The sequence below is a fragment of the Alternaria ethzedia genome (assembly GCF_023757985.1).
Source record: "Alternaria ethzedia strain BMP 0044 chromosome Unknown scaffold_15, whole genome shotgun sequence".
Classification (NCBI taxonomy): Eukaryota; Fungi; Ascomycota; class Dothideomycetes; order Pleosporales; family Pleosporaceae; genus Alternaria; species Alternaria ethzedia.
The window spans coordinates 315,662-330,373 of record NW_026056208.1 but is presented as its reverse complement, the minus strand read 5'-3'; the positions used below and the strand labels follow the sequence as shown (position 1 = coordinate 330,373).

At 52.1% G+C, this 14,712-nt stretch overlaps 5 protein-coding genes across 5 annotated transcripts; 3 read left to right on the top strand and 2 right to left on the bottom strand.

The window, feature by feature from the left end:
* Window positions 1-3,415: 3,415 nt before the first annotated feature.
* J4E87_006442 (uncharacterized protein) lies at window positions 3,416-4,977 on the bottom strand (the record flags this gene model as incomplete). The annotated part of the gene is made up of 4 exons (XM_049378047.1): window positions 3,416-3,964; window positions 4,013-4,262; window positions 4,316-4,741; window positions 4,790-4,977. The coding sequence occupies 4 exons, from the start codon at window positions 4,975-4,977 to the stop codon at window positions 3,416-3,418; spliced, it is 1,413 nt and encodes a 470-aa protein (XP_049232239.1).
* A 739-nt stretch (window positions 4,978-5,716) lies between these two features.
* J4E87_006441 (uncharacterized protein) lies at window positions 5,717-6,657 on the top strand (the record flags this gene model as incomplete). Its single annotated transcript, XM_049378046.1, has 2 exons — window positions 5,717-5,897; window positions 5,945-6,657. The coding sequence occupies 2 exons, from the start codon at window positions 5,717-5,719 to the stop codon at window positions 6,655-6,657; spliced, it is 894 nt and encodes a 297-aa protein (XP_049232238.1).
* A 645-nt stretch (window positions 6,658-7,302) lies between these two features.
* On the top strand, window positions 7,303-9,322 carry J4E87_006440 (uncharacterized protein; the record flags this gene model as incomplete). Its single annotated transcript, XM_049378045.1, has 4 exons — window positions 7,303-7,381; window positions 7,442-7,464; window positions 7,743-9,138; window positions 9,189-9,322. 4 exons carry the CDS (start codon window positions 7,303-7,305, stop codon window positions 9,320-9,322), a joined length of 1,632 nt encoding a protein of 543 aa, XP_049232237.1.
* Window positions 9,323-10,013: 691 nt separating this feature from the next.
* Window positions 10,014-10,997, top strand: J4E87_006439 (uncharacterized protein; the record flags this gene model as incomplete). The annotated part of the gene is made up of 3 exons (XM_049378044.1): window positions 10,014-10,096; window positions 10,145-10,524; window positions 10,582-10,997. 3 exons carry the CDS (start codon window positions 10,014-10,016, stop codon window positions 10,995-10,997), a joined length of 879 nt encoding a protein of 292 aa, XP_049232236.1.
* A 1,350-nt stretch (window positions 10,998-12,347) lies between these two features.
* Window positions 12,348-14,345, bottom strand: J4E87_006438 (uncharacterized protein; the record flags this gene model as incomplete). The annotated part of the gene is made up of 5 exons (XM_049378043.1): window positions 12,348-12,653; window positions 13,156-13,543; window positions 13,597-13,858; window positions 13,910-14,089; window positions 14,135-14,345. The coding sequence occupies 5 exons, from the start codon at window positions 14,343-14,345 to the stop codon at window positions 12,348-12,350; spliced, it is 1,347 nt and encodes a 448-aa protein (XP_049232235.1).
* Between the last annotated feature and the right edge of the window lie 367 nt (window positions 14,346-14,712).

Below are 14,712 nucleotides of genomic sequence, written 5' to 3'. Positions count from 1 at the left end.
GCCTAGATCATCTGATCGGTGGGAAGAGCTATAGTGTCGGCTATTGTCGTCTGCTGCATGCCTATCGCTGCGGTCGCGTTGCTTATGACGGCTCTTGCTGCTTCCTGCTACGCCGCCATCCCGCTGAGACGACGTGCGCACATACTCTTCGTCGACCCGACTCCGAGTATTTGAGCTATCGCGGGCGACCTTTGGCGGTCGGTGTGCAGAAGATGTATAGTGACCTCGTCGCGAGCTACTATGATCTGAATCTGTTGCGAACTTGGTCCATGCACCACCCGAAACCGGTGGCATAGGTGCTTCAGGATACATCGGCCCTTCGACCGATACGCGGCTTGATGACTTGCGCCTGTCCGATCTGCGGTCTCTCGTTGTCTTCTCAGAGGAGCTTTTGGGTGGTTTTGACTTCTTTCCTTCCGCTGTGACTTTAGGGTAGGCTTTCTTCCGGGGGGAAAATAGACCTGAAAGCATGATCTTTGATGAATGCAGTGCTTCCGGTTGCGAGTATAACAGTAAGTGGATGGTTGATGATTGAGAGATCTTTCCAGGATATTTTACGACGTTGCAAGGAGGGCAGAACGTGGTATTTTAAGGTCAGCACATGTGAAGTAACCTCTCGCACTCCAAGTGCATACTTCAATGGGCGAGCATTAAACCCTTGGAGTCATCTATGGAGTCACACATGGAGTCATATTTGGAGTTATTTATGGAGTTATTCATGGAGTAAGTCATATATGGATGTCGTGGCCAAATTGATGTGCAACTATTCCGTCATTAAAAACTAGAAGAATACTGCAAACTGCCACAACAAAGTCGCACAGATAACGATCAATGGAGGCCATCAAACAATTCAAGATGCCTAGGTACGCTTCTATCACTTAATGGACTTTAAGCCGGTTCCAAGGGTGGAATAAAACCGTGACACGAACATCATTCACTATTAAGAGCACTTGCCGCGAAGGAGCGAGAATTCTGGCTTGCTGATTTCAGAACCTGATTGTGGAAACCGCAAGTGATATTCATGCATGATCACTACCTAGGTACTAGCAAAGATGCCTTTTTTTGGAATGAATTCGGCAGAGCTTACTATCGACGCCCACGCCTCTTGCCACCGCCGAAGCCAGCACCAAAGCCCACACCGGGAATGTCAGGGCCCATACCACCGGGTACACGCATACCAGCCCCACCTCCAAAACCTCCAGCTCCATCCACTGGCTCGCCCATTCCGCGAGGCATTCCACGCTCTACATTCCCATAAGCCTCGTCATCGTCATCGTCATCATCATCATCAAACATTCCCCCCATATTGCGGCGTTCGCCCATTCCATGGAGGCGAGGCGGTTTGAAGAGCTTGGCCCACTGATCCGCATAGACTTTCTCCCACTCTTCGGCATCACCATATGCTTCTGTCAGCAACTCGTAGTATTCCGCTTGCGCTGAGAATCGGTCTCTTTTGTTTAAACGGCCGTTAAGAGGGCTGTTAAACCCATTGTTGGACCGATATCGACTGAAGATATACGCCTCTAACTCGCTCGGCGGCTGCACGAACCGTTGTGCCCGTTCGGCTGGCATTGGCTCAAGACCATGATCCTTCCTGTGCTCATTGTGCCTTGCAAGTAATCTAGTTCTCTCTTTCATCCAAGCCTGGGCTGTCTCCGCTTTCTCTTCATCGGTGGGGAAAAGGTGACTTTTGCCTTGTGGCTTTCCGAAAGGATAGCCCCCGAAAGGATACCCCCCGGAAGACTTCCCACCTTTGCCGCGGCGCCTAATAAAGAAGGGGTCCATGTTTGGAGGAAGTAGGTATTGGTTTTTGACGTCAGTGTCAAGCCGGAGTTGTTGCTAAGTACCTCGGTAGCTGTTTTGGTGTAGATCGATGCAGAAGAAAGTATTGTAGGAAGTTGCACTAACCACAAGAGAGAGATGTTTTATACGAAGCAGCTAGGACTTATGATTGTGAAGAAGGTTCATGTGCTGTTGATGAGGCGTGAAGTGACGCCACGTACACTGCTGCGCTCGTCGGCTGGACTAAATGTTACAGACGCCATCAACATTCGATCGCCGTGACAATGCTTATCTATTAATCACGAGTTAATTGAGTGATGCTACACAGACGCTGCGCACCGAGCCGCACACCTTGAACATACAGCCTATGCCTTAGACCTCGTTCAAATGAAAGTGGTCAGAGGAGCAGATGGAAAACATTGACTGTACTGAATAAATGGGCGTAAAGATGCGTTTGTCATACTATTTCAGTAGTTTCTAGTACACCTATCGCCCATATCTCCAAAATCTCCATTGCTGTTCGATGTCCCGACGACAACCCCATCAATCTCCTCTCAATCATGCATGTTCCAAGCAGAAGCCTTACCACCTCCAGCAGGCCAACGCGGGCCACGCCCACCCTCTTGACCTCCTCCTCCTCCCCCTCTACCATTGTCCCATCGCCCAAAACTATGATCAGGAACAGGTGGGCCTCCACGGCCCACATCCCTAAGGTCCGGAAACCCAGCGTTAGGTCTTGGTCCCCCTCCTAGACCATTGTCCCATCGCCCAAAACTATGGTCTTGAATAGCTGGGTCGCGACGTCCCGTCCCCATCATTTCCGCAAATCGCGCGCGACGCTTATCTCTCTTCCGCTTTGAAAAGTCCAAAGGAGGAAGGTGATCAGGTATTTCAAAGAGCCCGTCGTCTCTACGGTGCAAAGGTCCACTGACACCCATACGCATCAACTCATCCAGCTGTTCTTGCGGTCTGCGAGAAGGTCCGCGAGAAGGCCGTACCTCAGACGGTATATCATGAGTGTCACTGCGCCTTCTAAACTGAGGCAGCCCTTTTGAATTCCTCTCATAAAATTCCTTTACACGCGCCTCCCCTGCTACTCGTGCGTCTACATTCCTACGATCCATACCTCCGGGATCCCTGGGACCTGGTATGGGTGACAACCATGCGTTTTTGCCGTGCTCGCCGTGGTGATAGAGTGGGGGTGGGGGTTTGCTGCCTTTGAAGAAATTGAAAAGGCCCATAGCGTGTGGTTTGTGCTGCGAAAGATGTGGGTTCGTCGAGTTGACTTTGGGTCACCGAAATTTGCTTGTAGGTGTCTTGTGGTATGTAGCAGGCAGTATGGGAGATTGTATCGCAGTAGATGTCATGGTGCTGGGAGGTTAGACTTGTCTTTATATTACAGGTATACCGTGACCGCGATGTTCTGGATTGTGGAATTAGAAAGTCACAGTACGTTGTTGATGTGAGGTGGAGACGTGTCAGTTTTGTCACTCATCACCTGCACAAAAGCGGTTGTTCTTGTGATCATCTTTGTGATCATCGTCATGAAATTTGAACGCTGTCATAATATATACATGTTGACAAGCATGACTGGTGACATCCAGCCACCTGTCAAGAGCTATTCTGAGATATCTCAAAAGAATGCCGTGATCCCCTCCTTCCTCCTCAAAGCAATGTGAAGGGAGATGTATACCACGATACCAAGACCCAGCATACCAGAGATGACGCCGAAGCCCATGAGGTACTTTGGCTTGTCGTCAGCAGGGAAGAGGTATGCGCCGTAGATCTGCGCAAGGTTGCCCATCGCGTTGACAAGCGCGATCGCAATAGCCCTAACTTCCGGCTGCATGGATCCGAAGGTCGCACTAGCAAAAGATAGCGATACAGCGTTGGAGGACCAGAGTCCAGCGGCCATGAGAACAAGCAGCGCATATCGTGCCTTGAATTCGTAGACGAACAGTACGCAGATCGAGGTTATGAGTGCGAAACCGAGCCAGCCTGCGATGACGAGACCACGGTGGTTGGAGATGGCGTCGGCGTAGTAGGTTGTGACTGCCGTGCAGACGAAGGCGACGGCGTAGATGGGAACGGTCATGTATTGAGCGGTGACTGTGTCGGTGTATCCGAGGCCGGTCATGAGCGTTGGGTAGAAGTACGAAAGGGTGGAGGAGCCGACAATGACCTGATCTTTGTTAGTCGAATTCATCATGATTCGCACGACATGACTCACCATGTAACCAAGGATGAAAGAGATAGTCCTCCAGTCGCAGATAGCAAGACGGAAGGACTTTCCCTTGCCCATCCTCTCATCGCCCTCGGTATGTGTCTGGACACCGCCCTCCTTGAGGCGGGCGATAGCAATAGCGCGCTCGCGGTCGGTGAGTCGCTTGGTGTTGGCGGGGAAGTCCAGCAGGATAAAGTATGCGCACATCGCCCAAACAATGGTCGCAGCTCCCTCGATGATAAAGAGCCATCGCCATCTATTACTCAGTCAGTCATGAGGTTTTCTCAATGTTCAGGGCTTGTTCCTTACCCGCGAAGACCACCAGTACCCTCCATGCCGCCAGTGATGGCGCCTGCGAGAAGACCACCAAATGCGCCACTGAGAATAGCCGCAGACATGTATACACCGAAGCGCTTCGACTGCTCGTCTTTCTTGTACCAGGATGAGATGATCAGAAGAATACCCGGGGCGAAACCGGCTTCGAAGACACCAACGAGAATTCGGAGTGCGACAAGGTGCTTGAAATCGTGGATGACGGCCATGCAGCATGTCAGGGCTCCCCAAATGATCATGATGGCAGGCAGGTAGACGGATGGCTTGAGGCGAACCAAGAGCATGTTCGAAGGCGGCTCGAAGACGACGTAGGTAACGAAGAATACAACCAATGCGATGGAGTATTGCTCGGAGCTGAGCGACAGGTCATCAGCCATACCGGCGATTTTCGCATTTCCGATGCTAGATCTTGTTAGCTATTGCTACTACGTCACTTGAAATATAACTTACTTTGTGCGATCCATGTACGATAGCAGGTACATCAGCCAGATTGTCGGAAGGAGAAACAGGTCGATCTTGCGGACCAACTTTGCTTCTTCATCCTTCGTCCATGTGAAATCTTCGGTGACCTCGACATGTTTAGTGCTGTCCATCTCTTTGAAGTCGACTGGATCTTGAGAGTGGCGTGTCGACGACATGGTGTCCTGATCTGCGGTTTGACAGGTGCGACAGCGTTGTGGCAGGAACGAAGCTGCAGTGGAAGGAACCAACTTGCAGTGTTGCGGTGACCGTTGCGGATATCTCCAGATGGGTGCGACACCCGTGTAGCTTTATAGAAGGAAGATACCTCACCTCCACAGGTTTTGATGATGTTGGCTCAAAACAGCTTGGACCTCCCCAGATTGTGTTCGGCCCTTTTCCCTACCCCAGGTGCCCAGGTCGCATACTAGGAGCCGAAAGCCCGCTACAGGCCCGCTACAGACCCGCCTGCACCGATAACTTGACGGTTACGATTGGTTGTGGAACACGACAGAACGTGTTCCATGCATGAACTCGCTGCGCGCCCGGCTATGTGGCTCGAGGCGAGCTTTGTGCCACTAAGCGAAGGCAAAAGGTCGGAAGCTCACGTGTTTGTCGCGTCGGCGCGTATGCTCGCCACGAGGCCATCGCGCCTCCGAAGATGGTTTGAGCCGAGTCTCAACAACACCCCGGCCTTGTGGACCTGGTTCGCGGCACTCTCACCCGTGGGGTGTGTCTGGTACCGATCAACAGCACTCGGTTGCCACATGCCTTTGTGGGGTACCTAAATGCGATGTACTTAAACATGCGGGGTGCCAGCGAAGTGGTGGTGGTAACTCGATTTTCCATTCTCTCGCGAGACCTGCCCTCCCAAATATCTCCAAACCTTCGCAGCATACCCTTGTAGACCAATCGGAAATGTCTCCCTCTGCCATCACACCGCAATCTGACCAGACAGCACCTGCTGGTCAGGCCGCCAGTGGTCAAGTCGAGCAAAGTGTCCCAAATCCCGTCTACCTTACGACTGAGCCGAAGGAAGACTTTGACTGGAAGATAACCCTGAAGGGCAAAGTGGTCGCTATTACCGGCGCGAACAGAGGTTGGTACATGTCGGATCTAGATTGCGGATAGATGCTGACGTTTTAGGCATTGGACTTGGTCTCGCGACAGTATGCCTCGCAAACGAAGCCGCTGAGATCTACTCTTTGGACCTCTTCGAGCCCGGCGAGGAGTTCCAGGCACTTCAACAGGCAAACCCCAAGCGCGTACACTACCTGCACTGCGATGTCACCTCTGAGGAGAGCGTCATCAAAGCCATTGACGAAATCGTGGCACAATCGGGCCGCATTGACGGTATGATCGCCAACGCCGGAATGACCAAGCACCAGCCCGCACTCAACTTCGACCGCCCGCAGCTCGAGCAGCTTTTCAACCTCAACGTCTTTGGCGCATACTTCTGCGCAACGGCAGCCGCGAAGAAATTCATCGAGCTCGGTATCAAGGGGTCCATCGTCTTCACAGCATCCATGACGTCCTACCGGCCAAACAGGGCAGCGCCATCAGCGCCATATGGAGGAACCAAGGGCGCAGTCCGCAACATGGCACACACACTCGCGATGGAATGGGCGAAGCACGGCATCCGCGTCAACTCGATATCCCCGGGTTTCGTGCGCACGCAGATGACTTACTACGTTGAGCGGGCGCCCGACTGGAACTTGAAGATGCAGTACTATGGCGGCATGCCTAGGTTGGCCGACCCCCGCGAACTTGGCGGCGCGTATGTGTACCTGCTCTCAGACAGTGCCAGTTACACTACGGGTATTGATATTCCTGTTGCGGGAATTGTCGGCGCTTGGTAGAGGTTTTGGTTGCTTCTTCGTCGCGCCATATGCATTGGGTGGAGTTCTTAACTGCCGGCTGGCTGGGATATATCTAGAGTCAATTCAACGCATTTTCTTCCAATCCTCGGTCCCACAGGAAATGCGAAGTGATGTGTGTCGATGTTGGTGCAGATGTTGGGGTCGATGCTGATGATGTGGTGGTGCTGACTGTGAAGGATGTAGCGATCCGCCTCAAACGGAAAGAACCCGGAACGCGCACAACCACGACTGACTAAGCACGTCCTGGCATTGTACACAACCCGTCGCTATCATCAAAATACCTCCTTTCTGCATGAACGCAACTTCTTCATTTCTCCTAAACAGACTCCAGGACTGTATCATGGCCATCAGGCCTCCCAACTTCTGCCGGTGGTGGACAGTGCTTTGGACTGGCGCGGGGTCCTAGAACTGTATCCGACGCGGGCCTTTTGCGAAATTGCCACAGTTTCCCAACCACCGTCTGATCGCCTTTCCTAGGTTCGCGAGATATCAACAACTGGGCTCCGCATGCGCTGTGTCATCCTGGACTAGTCCGAAGCCTGTCCCGTTGGTCAGAGACTCGTTCCCCACGGCAGGCCTAACCGCCGAAGCGGATCCTCGAGGGCCAAGCGAAGTTCCACCAGCATGCGCAACATCATTCGTGATGCAAGCATCGTCAACAGGCAATCCCAAGCCGCGCAAACCCCGTCCCTCACGAGCGCGAGTAAGTTTGCCTATCTCCACTGCATGTGAGAGCTATACTGACTCGACGCTTCTCTTGCAGGGCTTACGTACGACAACTGGATGGTAAGCTATTCCCTCAGCACGTGTTATCTTGTCTCACCCCATGGTGAAGCTCGCTAGCCCGATCAGCGGCAGCGTGCAAAGTATACAGTTGATCACTAGCTAACACAGACAGCCTAACCTGTAGACGAAGGAGGGTGAAATGTGACGAGCTAAGACCGCGGTGCGCAACATGCAGCAAATCCGACAGAGAGTGCTTATGGCCATCACCTAATGACCCTCCTGGAGGTGCAGCAAGCAATGCATCTGGCTCTGTACAGTCAGACACGTCGCCGGCTCAGGACGCCTCTTCTATTGCCACTACATCGCCGGCGCCTGCCAGACGAGCGATCCCACCTGAAATTGATCCTCAGCTTTGGAACGCTTCTCCCGAGCTCCTGTTTGAATCGCCGTCGACTATCATCAACTCGTTACCTTCTCCCAACTCCGCACCTCTAGCTTATTACGACCTGCTTGCTGAAGATGCCATCAACAATATCGACAAGTACAATCTCAATGTGGACCTAGACAGGAATAACTTGTCCAGACAGCAAAGTCCAGCAACCGACGGAGCAAGCTCTGGTCGACACCCGCTCTCATATGAACGAACGGAAGATGCCGATCCATCGGGACACGAGCCGTGGAACTGTATCGATGTCATACCCATGTCGGACGACGAGCTTGTGCTCTTCCAACACTACGTCAATATCATTGGTCCCATTTTGGACTTGAACGACCCTTCTAAGCAGTTCACATACACTGTTCCTTCTCTAGCGGTCCACAATGTTGGCCTTTTGAAGTCTTTGCTCGCCGTGTCGGCGCGGCACATGGCACTTCTGAACGAGCCACAGCTTCGTCGGCTCAACATACATGATCCGGAACCAGGCGCTGAAGATGGCAGGACCAGACAACTTCACAGCCCGTTAATTCAGGTGGCGACGCAGTACTACTATGAGACTTTGCACTACCTATCGAAGAATCTCTTCTATCCGTCCTACAATAAGTCCAGGGAGATCATATCAACCTCCATTCTCATCAGTACATATGAGATGTGGGACTCTGAAGGCCAGTACAGTAATGGAGCCTGGGAGAGGCATCTTCGTGGTATATTCTGGATACAGCGGAGTCAGAACAACAACGGAGAGTCCCCAGATCCGCTTCGGAGAGCTGCCTGGTGGCAATGGATACGTCAAGATACTTGGGTTGCGTTCCGCGAAGGACGAAGGGTTCTCACTATCTGGCGGCCTACCAAGCGTTTGATGGATCTCAGCCCGGATGAACTTGCGTTACGGATCGTGTACATATGCGGAAGATGTGTGGACTTTGCAGCAAATGAGAAGAAGTACGATCTGAACACGCGCATCGAGCAAGCTGGAAAGCTCTTACAAGCGCTAGAGGACTGGCATGCGGCGCTCCCGATGTCCTTTCAACCCATCCATCGCGGCCCTCCACCTGGCCCTGGCGCTCTGTTTACACCCATCTGGATCCATCCTCCTTCGTACGCCGCTGCCATGCAGACCTTTCACTTTGCGCGAATCATCGTTCTCATCAATCAGCCATCGATGGGAGGTGTGGACGAGTTCAGAATTCGACAGCGCACTTTGGACGAAAGTGTAGACATGATCTGCGGCATCGCCATAACGCATCAAGGTAGAGATATCGCGAGCGCCATGGTCAACTTCAAGTCTATCTATGCTGGTAAGCTCCTTCACTCACGTACCATCCAAAACAAAGCTTACAGTCTCTAGCTGGTCTATGCGTTCAGAACCCTGTCAAACAAACCGCTATCTTGCATCTTCTTGAGCAAACACTTGACATCACCAAATTTCCACCTAAGACATTACTCACGGATCTTACCAGCTATTGGCGAGCCGAATCATAACCTTCCATTATCGTGCCGAATGCAAGTCAAGTCCGATCTTCCTCCATGAGTGGATGTCAATTTCGTCATCGCGGCAATGCGGCATATGTCGGACCGCAAGAAAACAGACTTTCAGCCGCATGTTCAGCCGCACTTGCCTTGACTCCACTGCGATGCAGACCTGGTTCCGATGAGGTGGTCGCATGACTCGTGTCCGGGCCAAGATCAGGAAAGCATGACAAGGTCGGAGTGTCACGTTGCGAGGCAGAAGTCGGAGGTTGTAGCGGAGCAGGCTCTTATTCAGGTTCGCCTTCCCCACAGACCCCACACGGAGGTGTATGTTCGCCGTCGTGCAATTCCCTGCAGAGATGGAGTAGAAGCGGGGTACATCTTGGAGGGCCGATTGCCTCTCTGGGACGTTTGTGCCTCGTAACGAGGCACATCGGCTAAGGCCCGTCGGGCGGTTCCATTGTGCCCGCCGTCTCGCTCGCAACTCCGTCAAGGCCATCCAGACTGCTCGCGACGAGCACCAATGATAGTTCTCAAACTCCGCGGCTTTCCCGAATCAATAAGCCGCGGGGACATGATAATAGCTTCAGTTCCGAGACGGTTCCGACATGGTGAATTGAATGCGCTCGAATTCTCCCAACACTACATAACAATACGATAGAACATCAAAGACATCGCCAATATACATCGTTCTATAGCCATCATGCCAGTCAGCAAAGATAATCGTACGCTCGCCATACTCAATGCCGCTGCCGCAGGCAACTACGGCGTCATGGCCGCAATCGCGTACGGAATCTTTCACACATACCAACCGCGATGCTAACCTCAGACCAGCTATAATGTTGAGCAACTCACAGCTCTCGTTCGCGCAGCCGAGTCAAGAAAATCGCCCCTCATCATCCAACTCTTCCCGTCGACCCTCAAACAACTACCCCTCCTCGCGCATGCGGCTGCGCACGCCGTGAAGACCGCCACAGTACCCCTCTCTCTACACATCGACCACGCGCAAGATGTCGAGCACATTCGGGAAATCATCGCGACACTCCCTGTCGATTCAGTCATGGTGGACATGTCACATTATGACGAGGCTGAGAATCTAGAGAAGACGAGGATATTGACCAAAGAATGCCAGGACAAGGGTATCGCAGTAGAAGCAGAGAGCGGACGGATAAACGGTGGAGAGGATGGTATTGCTGATACGGGAGATCTTGAAGGTATGCCATACTAAATCCTTGAAATTGGAGATGAAGAGTAAATACTGACTTTACCAGCACTCTTCACATCCCCCGAAGACGTCGACAACTTCATCGCCGCAGGCGTCGACATTCTCGCCCCTTCAATCGGCAACGTCCACGGTGACTACGGCCCAGCTGGACCGAAAGAAGGTCAACTACACTACGATCGCCTCGAAGCGATCGACAAGCAAATCAACAAGCGCGTCCTCGTCGCACTACACGGTACCAACGACTTCCCGCCTGAGGTCATGCAACGGTGCATACGATCTGGTGCTGTTAAGCTGAATGTGAATAAGTTGTTGCTGGAGCCGGGCAACGAGGTTTTGAGAAAGAACGCGCCATCGACGCCGCTGGCGAAGTTGATTGATATGCAGATGGATGTTATACAGGAGGCGACGGAGAGGTGGATGGATATCTGTGGGAGTAGTGGGAAGGGTGTTAAGGCGCCGTAGGGTGGTTACATTTGGATTTCAATGAAATTGATCTTAGCCATGGAGCACATATTACCTTCGCATATTGACCAGACTGCAGATCTTGCAGTGAAGCATAAGTTGCGACAACCTAGATGCAAACTTTACTGCTCAGCGTAGAAGCAAGCGTTGCGAAGGGAAGCCTAGCCCGGTGCGAGCAGATCTCCTTCATTCTCTCGACACAGAAGAGTTGGCGCCTTTAGACAATTCTGCTGTGTAATCTTGTTTCGCGCTCTTCACTGGCCTTGGTGTGTGGTAGTTCATCTTGGATACAGCCTGCAGAATTGTGGTGTTGCAAAAAGAGAAGCACCCACAGCGGAACCATGACAACTATCCCTGAACCGTTTCCAATGTGATACAATACCTTATAACCCTTCCCTTTCCTATCATTGAAGTTCTGCGCAAATATCACGCCATCATCCAGCAACAGCGCTGCATCCACCACGCCGCCGTCCCTCCCGTCTGTAAAAAAATCGCCCACACCCCCAAAAACACCCTGCTTCTTCCCACGCATCAACTAGCACTCCGAATGACGCAGAGATTGGCAAAAGGAAGGTCTTGCCCGGAATCGAACCGGGGTTGCCGGAAGACACTGATTTTGAGATCAGAATCCGGAGTGATAACCGCTACCTGTATGGTGATTAGCGGGGGCAAGCTGGAAGTGGGAATCTGTGAAGACGTACACTACAAAACCGATGGCAAATTGGAAATTACATAGATTATAACAGCTGCATTTGACTCTGCACGCGGCCGTTGGCGATGAACAGAAAGATTGGTTCAGAAATTTTATGTGTGGATGTTTGAGTGTGATGTGGGGCTGGCTGATGAGGGGTAGGCTTGTTGGCCGACCCCGCCGAACCATGTTGAGTGGAAGAATTTTACGTGCGTGAATGGGAACATTAAACCTGCCACCCCATACACGATCAAATTTGAACAGGTCTGGAGACTACATTAAGATAAGATAGTGCAAATTAGGTGACCTAACGTCGATGTAGGCCCTAGGATGTTCGGCTTTTTCCTAGGTTGACTTGCTGTACTGCCATCGCAATACTCGATCATCCATGGGTTGCTCACGTCCTAACGCTCTTTGATGGTAGTATCAGTCTCTTCGATAACTTTACGACCCAACCCTTGCGTTCCAGCGGTATCGATCAAGTAGGTCCTAATAACACTGCGAACGATACGTCCGACCAGGATGTAAATTGTCAAGGGGGCCAGGAATCGGTTTGAGCCGTTTGGATCCAGGTTCACTTGCTATACTTCCATGTGGCATCGCGAGGGAGTCAGGGAGTATGGCGCCAGACGTAGTGTGCATAACGTGTACCACTATAGCTACTCCCGCTGCCTGAGATCCTCCCAACTACTATTGCGTCTCCGATACTGATGCCGTTGAACCGTTTCTCTTGTGTCCAGCGTTCCTACATCATTGCCTCGTTCTCCTTGACTATGATACGCCTGCCTCGGTACCACAACATCCATCTCCCAGCTCATACGTTCATCAATCCGGCTCCACCGCCTCTCAGCCCACTCCATCTGCTTCTCGACATGCGTCGTCGCTTCATCAGCAAGCGCGTGGTCTTCGAACAGGAACGCGAGTTCTTCCAGTGTGCGACCGTAGGTTTCGGGGAACATAAAATACTGCGCGAATGTATTAGCCGATGTATCCCATTCCAAGGATACATACAGGGCAAACCCCTGCGGAAGTGAAGATGACTTACGATGAAGACAATCTCAAACCCCAGCCAAGCACAATACATAATTAGCCATTTCCCCTGAACATGCTTCAACCCAATAGGATTAAGTATCGTCGTTGTAAAAACCGCCGTTCGACTAAAGAACTGGAATATCGTGATTCCCTTCGTGCGCTGCGCAAATGGAAACAACTCGACCAAAAAAGCTGCGACTCCATTAGCATCCTTTTCCCCATCAAACACGCTCGCACCAACTTACTGTATGTCAACGCATTATACCCAATATTATAACACATCTGATACAAAAAGATAATCGCAATCGTCAGCCTCGCCGGCTCAATCCTCTTCGTAGCCGTATATCGCTGCATCGCCACCGTCCACGCGACATAACAACACAACAGACTACTCGCGCAGATGAGATACATTTTCCTGCGCGGAAACCGCCTCACCAATAGCGAGATACACACGGCATTGACCAGATTCCAGCTATTGAGCCCAACATTCACTTTGCCTACGAAGCCAGGGTCGTCGTACCCGATCATGTTGAGGAGCTGGTTGAGATAGTAGCTGAGTAGTGTGTTTCCAGACCACTGCGTGAAGAGTCCGAGGAAAGAGCCTATGATGACGCGCTTGCGTAGACCGGGGACGGCGATCATCTCGCGCCAGGAGCGTTTGGAATGTTCGAGTTCGATGCGGATCGTGTGTTCGATTTGGGCCATTTCTGCGGCGGCGAAGGGGGAGGTTGTGGCGCCTTCGGCATGATACGTTATTAGCGTGGCGTAGGCTTCTTCGCGGCGGTCTTTGGAGATGAGGAAACGTGGGGATTCGGGGATCATGCTGGGGAGGTTAGCTTCATGAGATCTTGGAAGCAGTTGGGATGAGGCGGGTACAAGATGAAGACGATTTGAAGTAGTGATGGGCCGGCTTGGAGCAGCGAAGGTATGCGCCAGGCCCAGTCGTCTTTTAGGCTTTGGGTGCCGTATGAGACGCCTGCTGCTATGAGCGAGCCTACGAACCAGAGTGCGTTGAAGAGAGATGTCATGATGGGTCGTTCCTTTGGATATGCAAGCTCGCCCATTAGTGATGAACCTGCGATGATGCAGAAGGGTATGCCGAAACCGAGGATGAAGCGCGCGCCGACGTACATGCCAGCTACAACGTGTTAGTATAAACTTCATCTGATGATTGAACGTCCAGTCCTACCGCTAATGGAGAAGGCTTGTACCACAGATCCTACGACCATGATCCAAGAGCCTAAGAAGATTGCCCAACGTCGGCCAAATCTATCGTTCACGTACGGCACCAGTGGAAGAGCGCAGATTGCGCCAAGATTGTATGCTGAAGACATGATACCGAGAAGCGCTCCTTGTGGGTTATTGAAGTCTACGTTGTCAGCAACGGCATGTTGTGGCCGAAACCTCGACTTACAGAGCCGCCATGTTGGCGCGATTTGCACTGCGTTGATCATCTGCGAATCAAATCCAGAAGTCATCTCAATCCCAATACACGTCGGCAGCAAGAGTGCATACAGCCTCCTCAAATTCCGCTTTCTGTACCAAGGTATCTGGTCCTGTTCAACAATGCGCGTCAATATCGGTTCCGCCTGCCTCGCAGCCGCCGCAGCGCCAACAGGCGCCATCTTTGGTATCGCACTTCAGACTGCAGCTCCAGCAGAAGTCGAGGGAATGTCACTAGACAGATAAACGAAGCAGTGGCGGCTAGCAGTGATGGGCGTCCGGGGCGTGCGGACATGCCCGTTAGTTCTATATACCCCAGATTTGTGCGGCGCATCATGGCTCGTATCATCAAACTGCATGCAGGTGAGAAAGCGAAACTGGAAGGGCTGTGGTAGAGTTGTGCTGGGGTAGGGGTGCATTGACCTTTGCCCCGCACCCGGGCGATGTTGGTGGTCATATACGAGGCCCAGTAACGAATCAAGGATCGTCCTTAAAGTTGTGGTACGCGGATAGAGTAGTACGCCACGCAGATTCGCTTTTGTGTCGCTG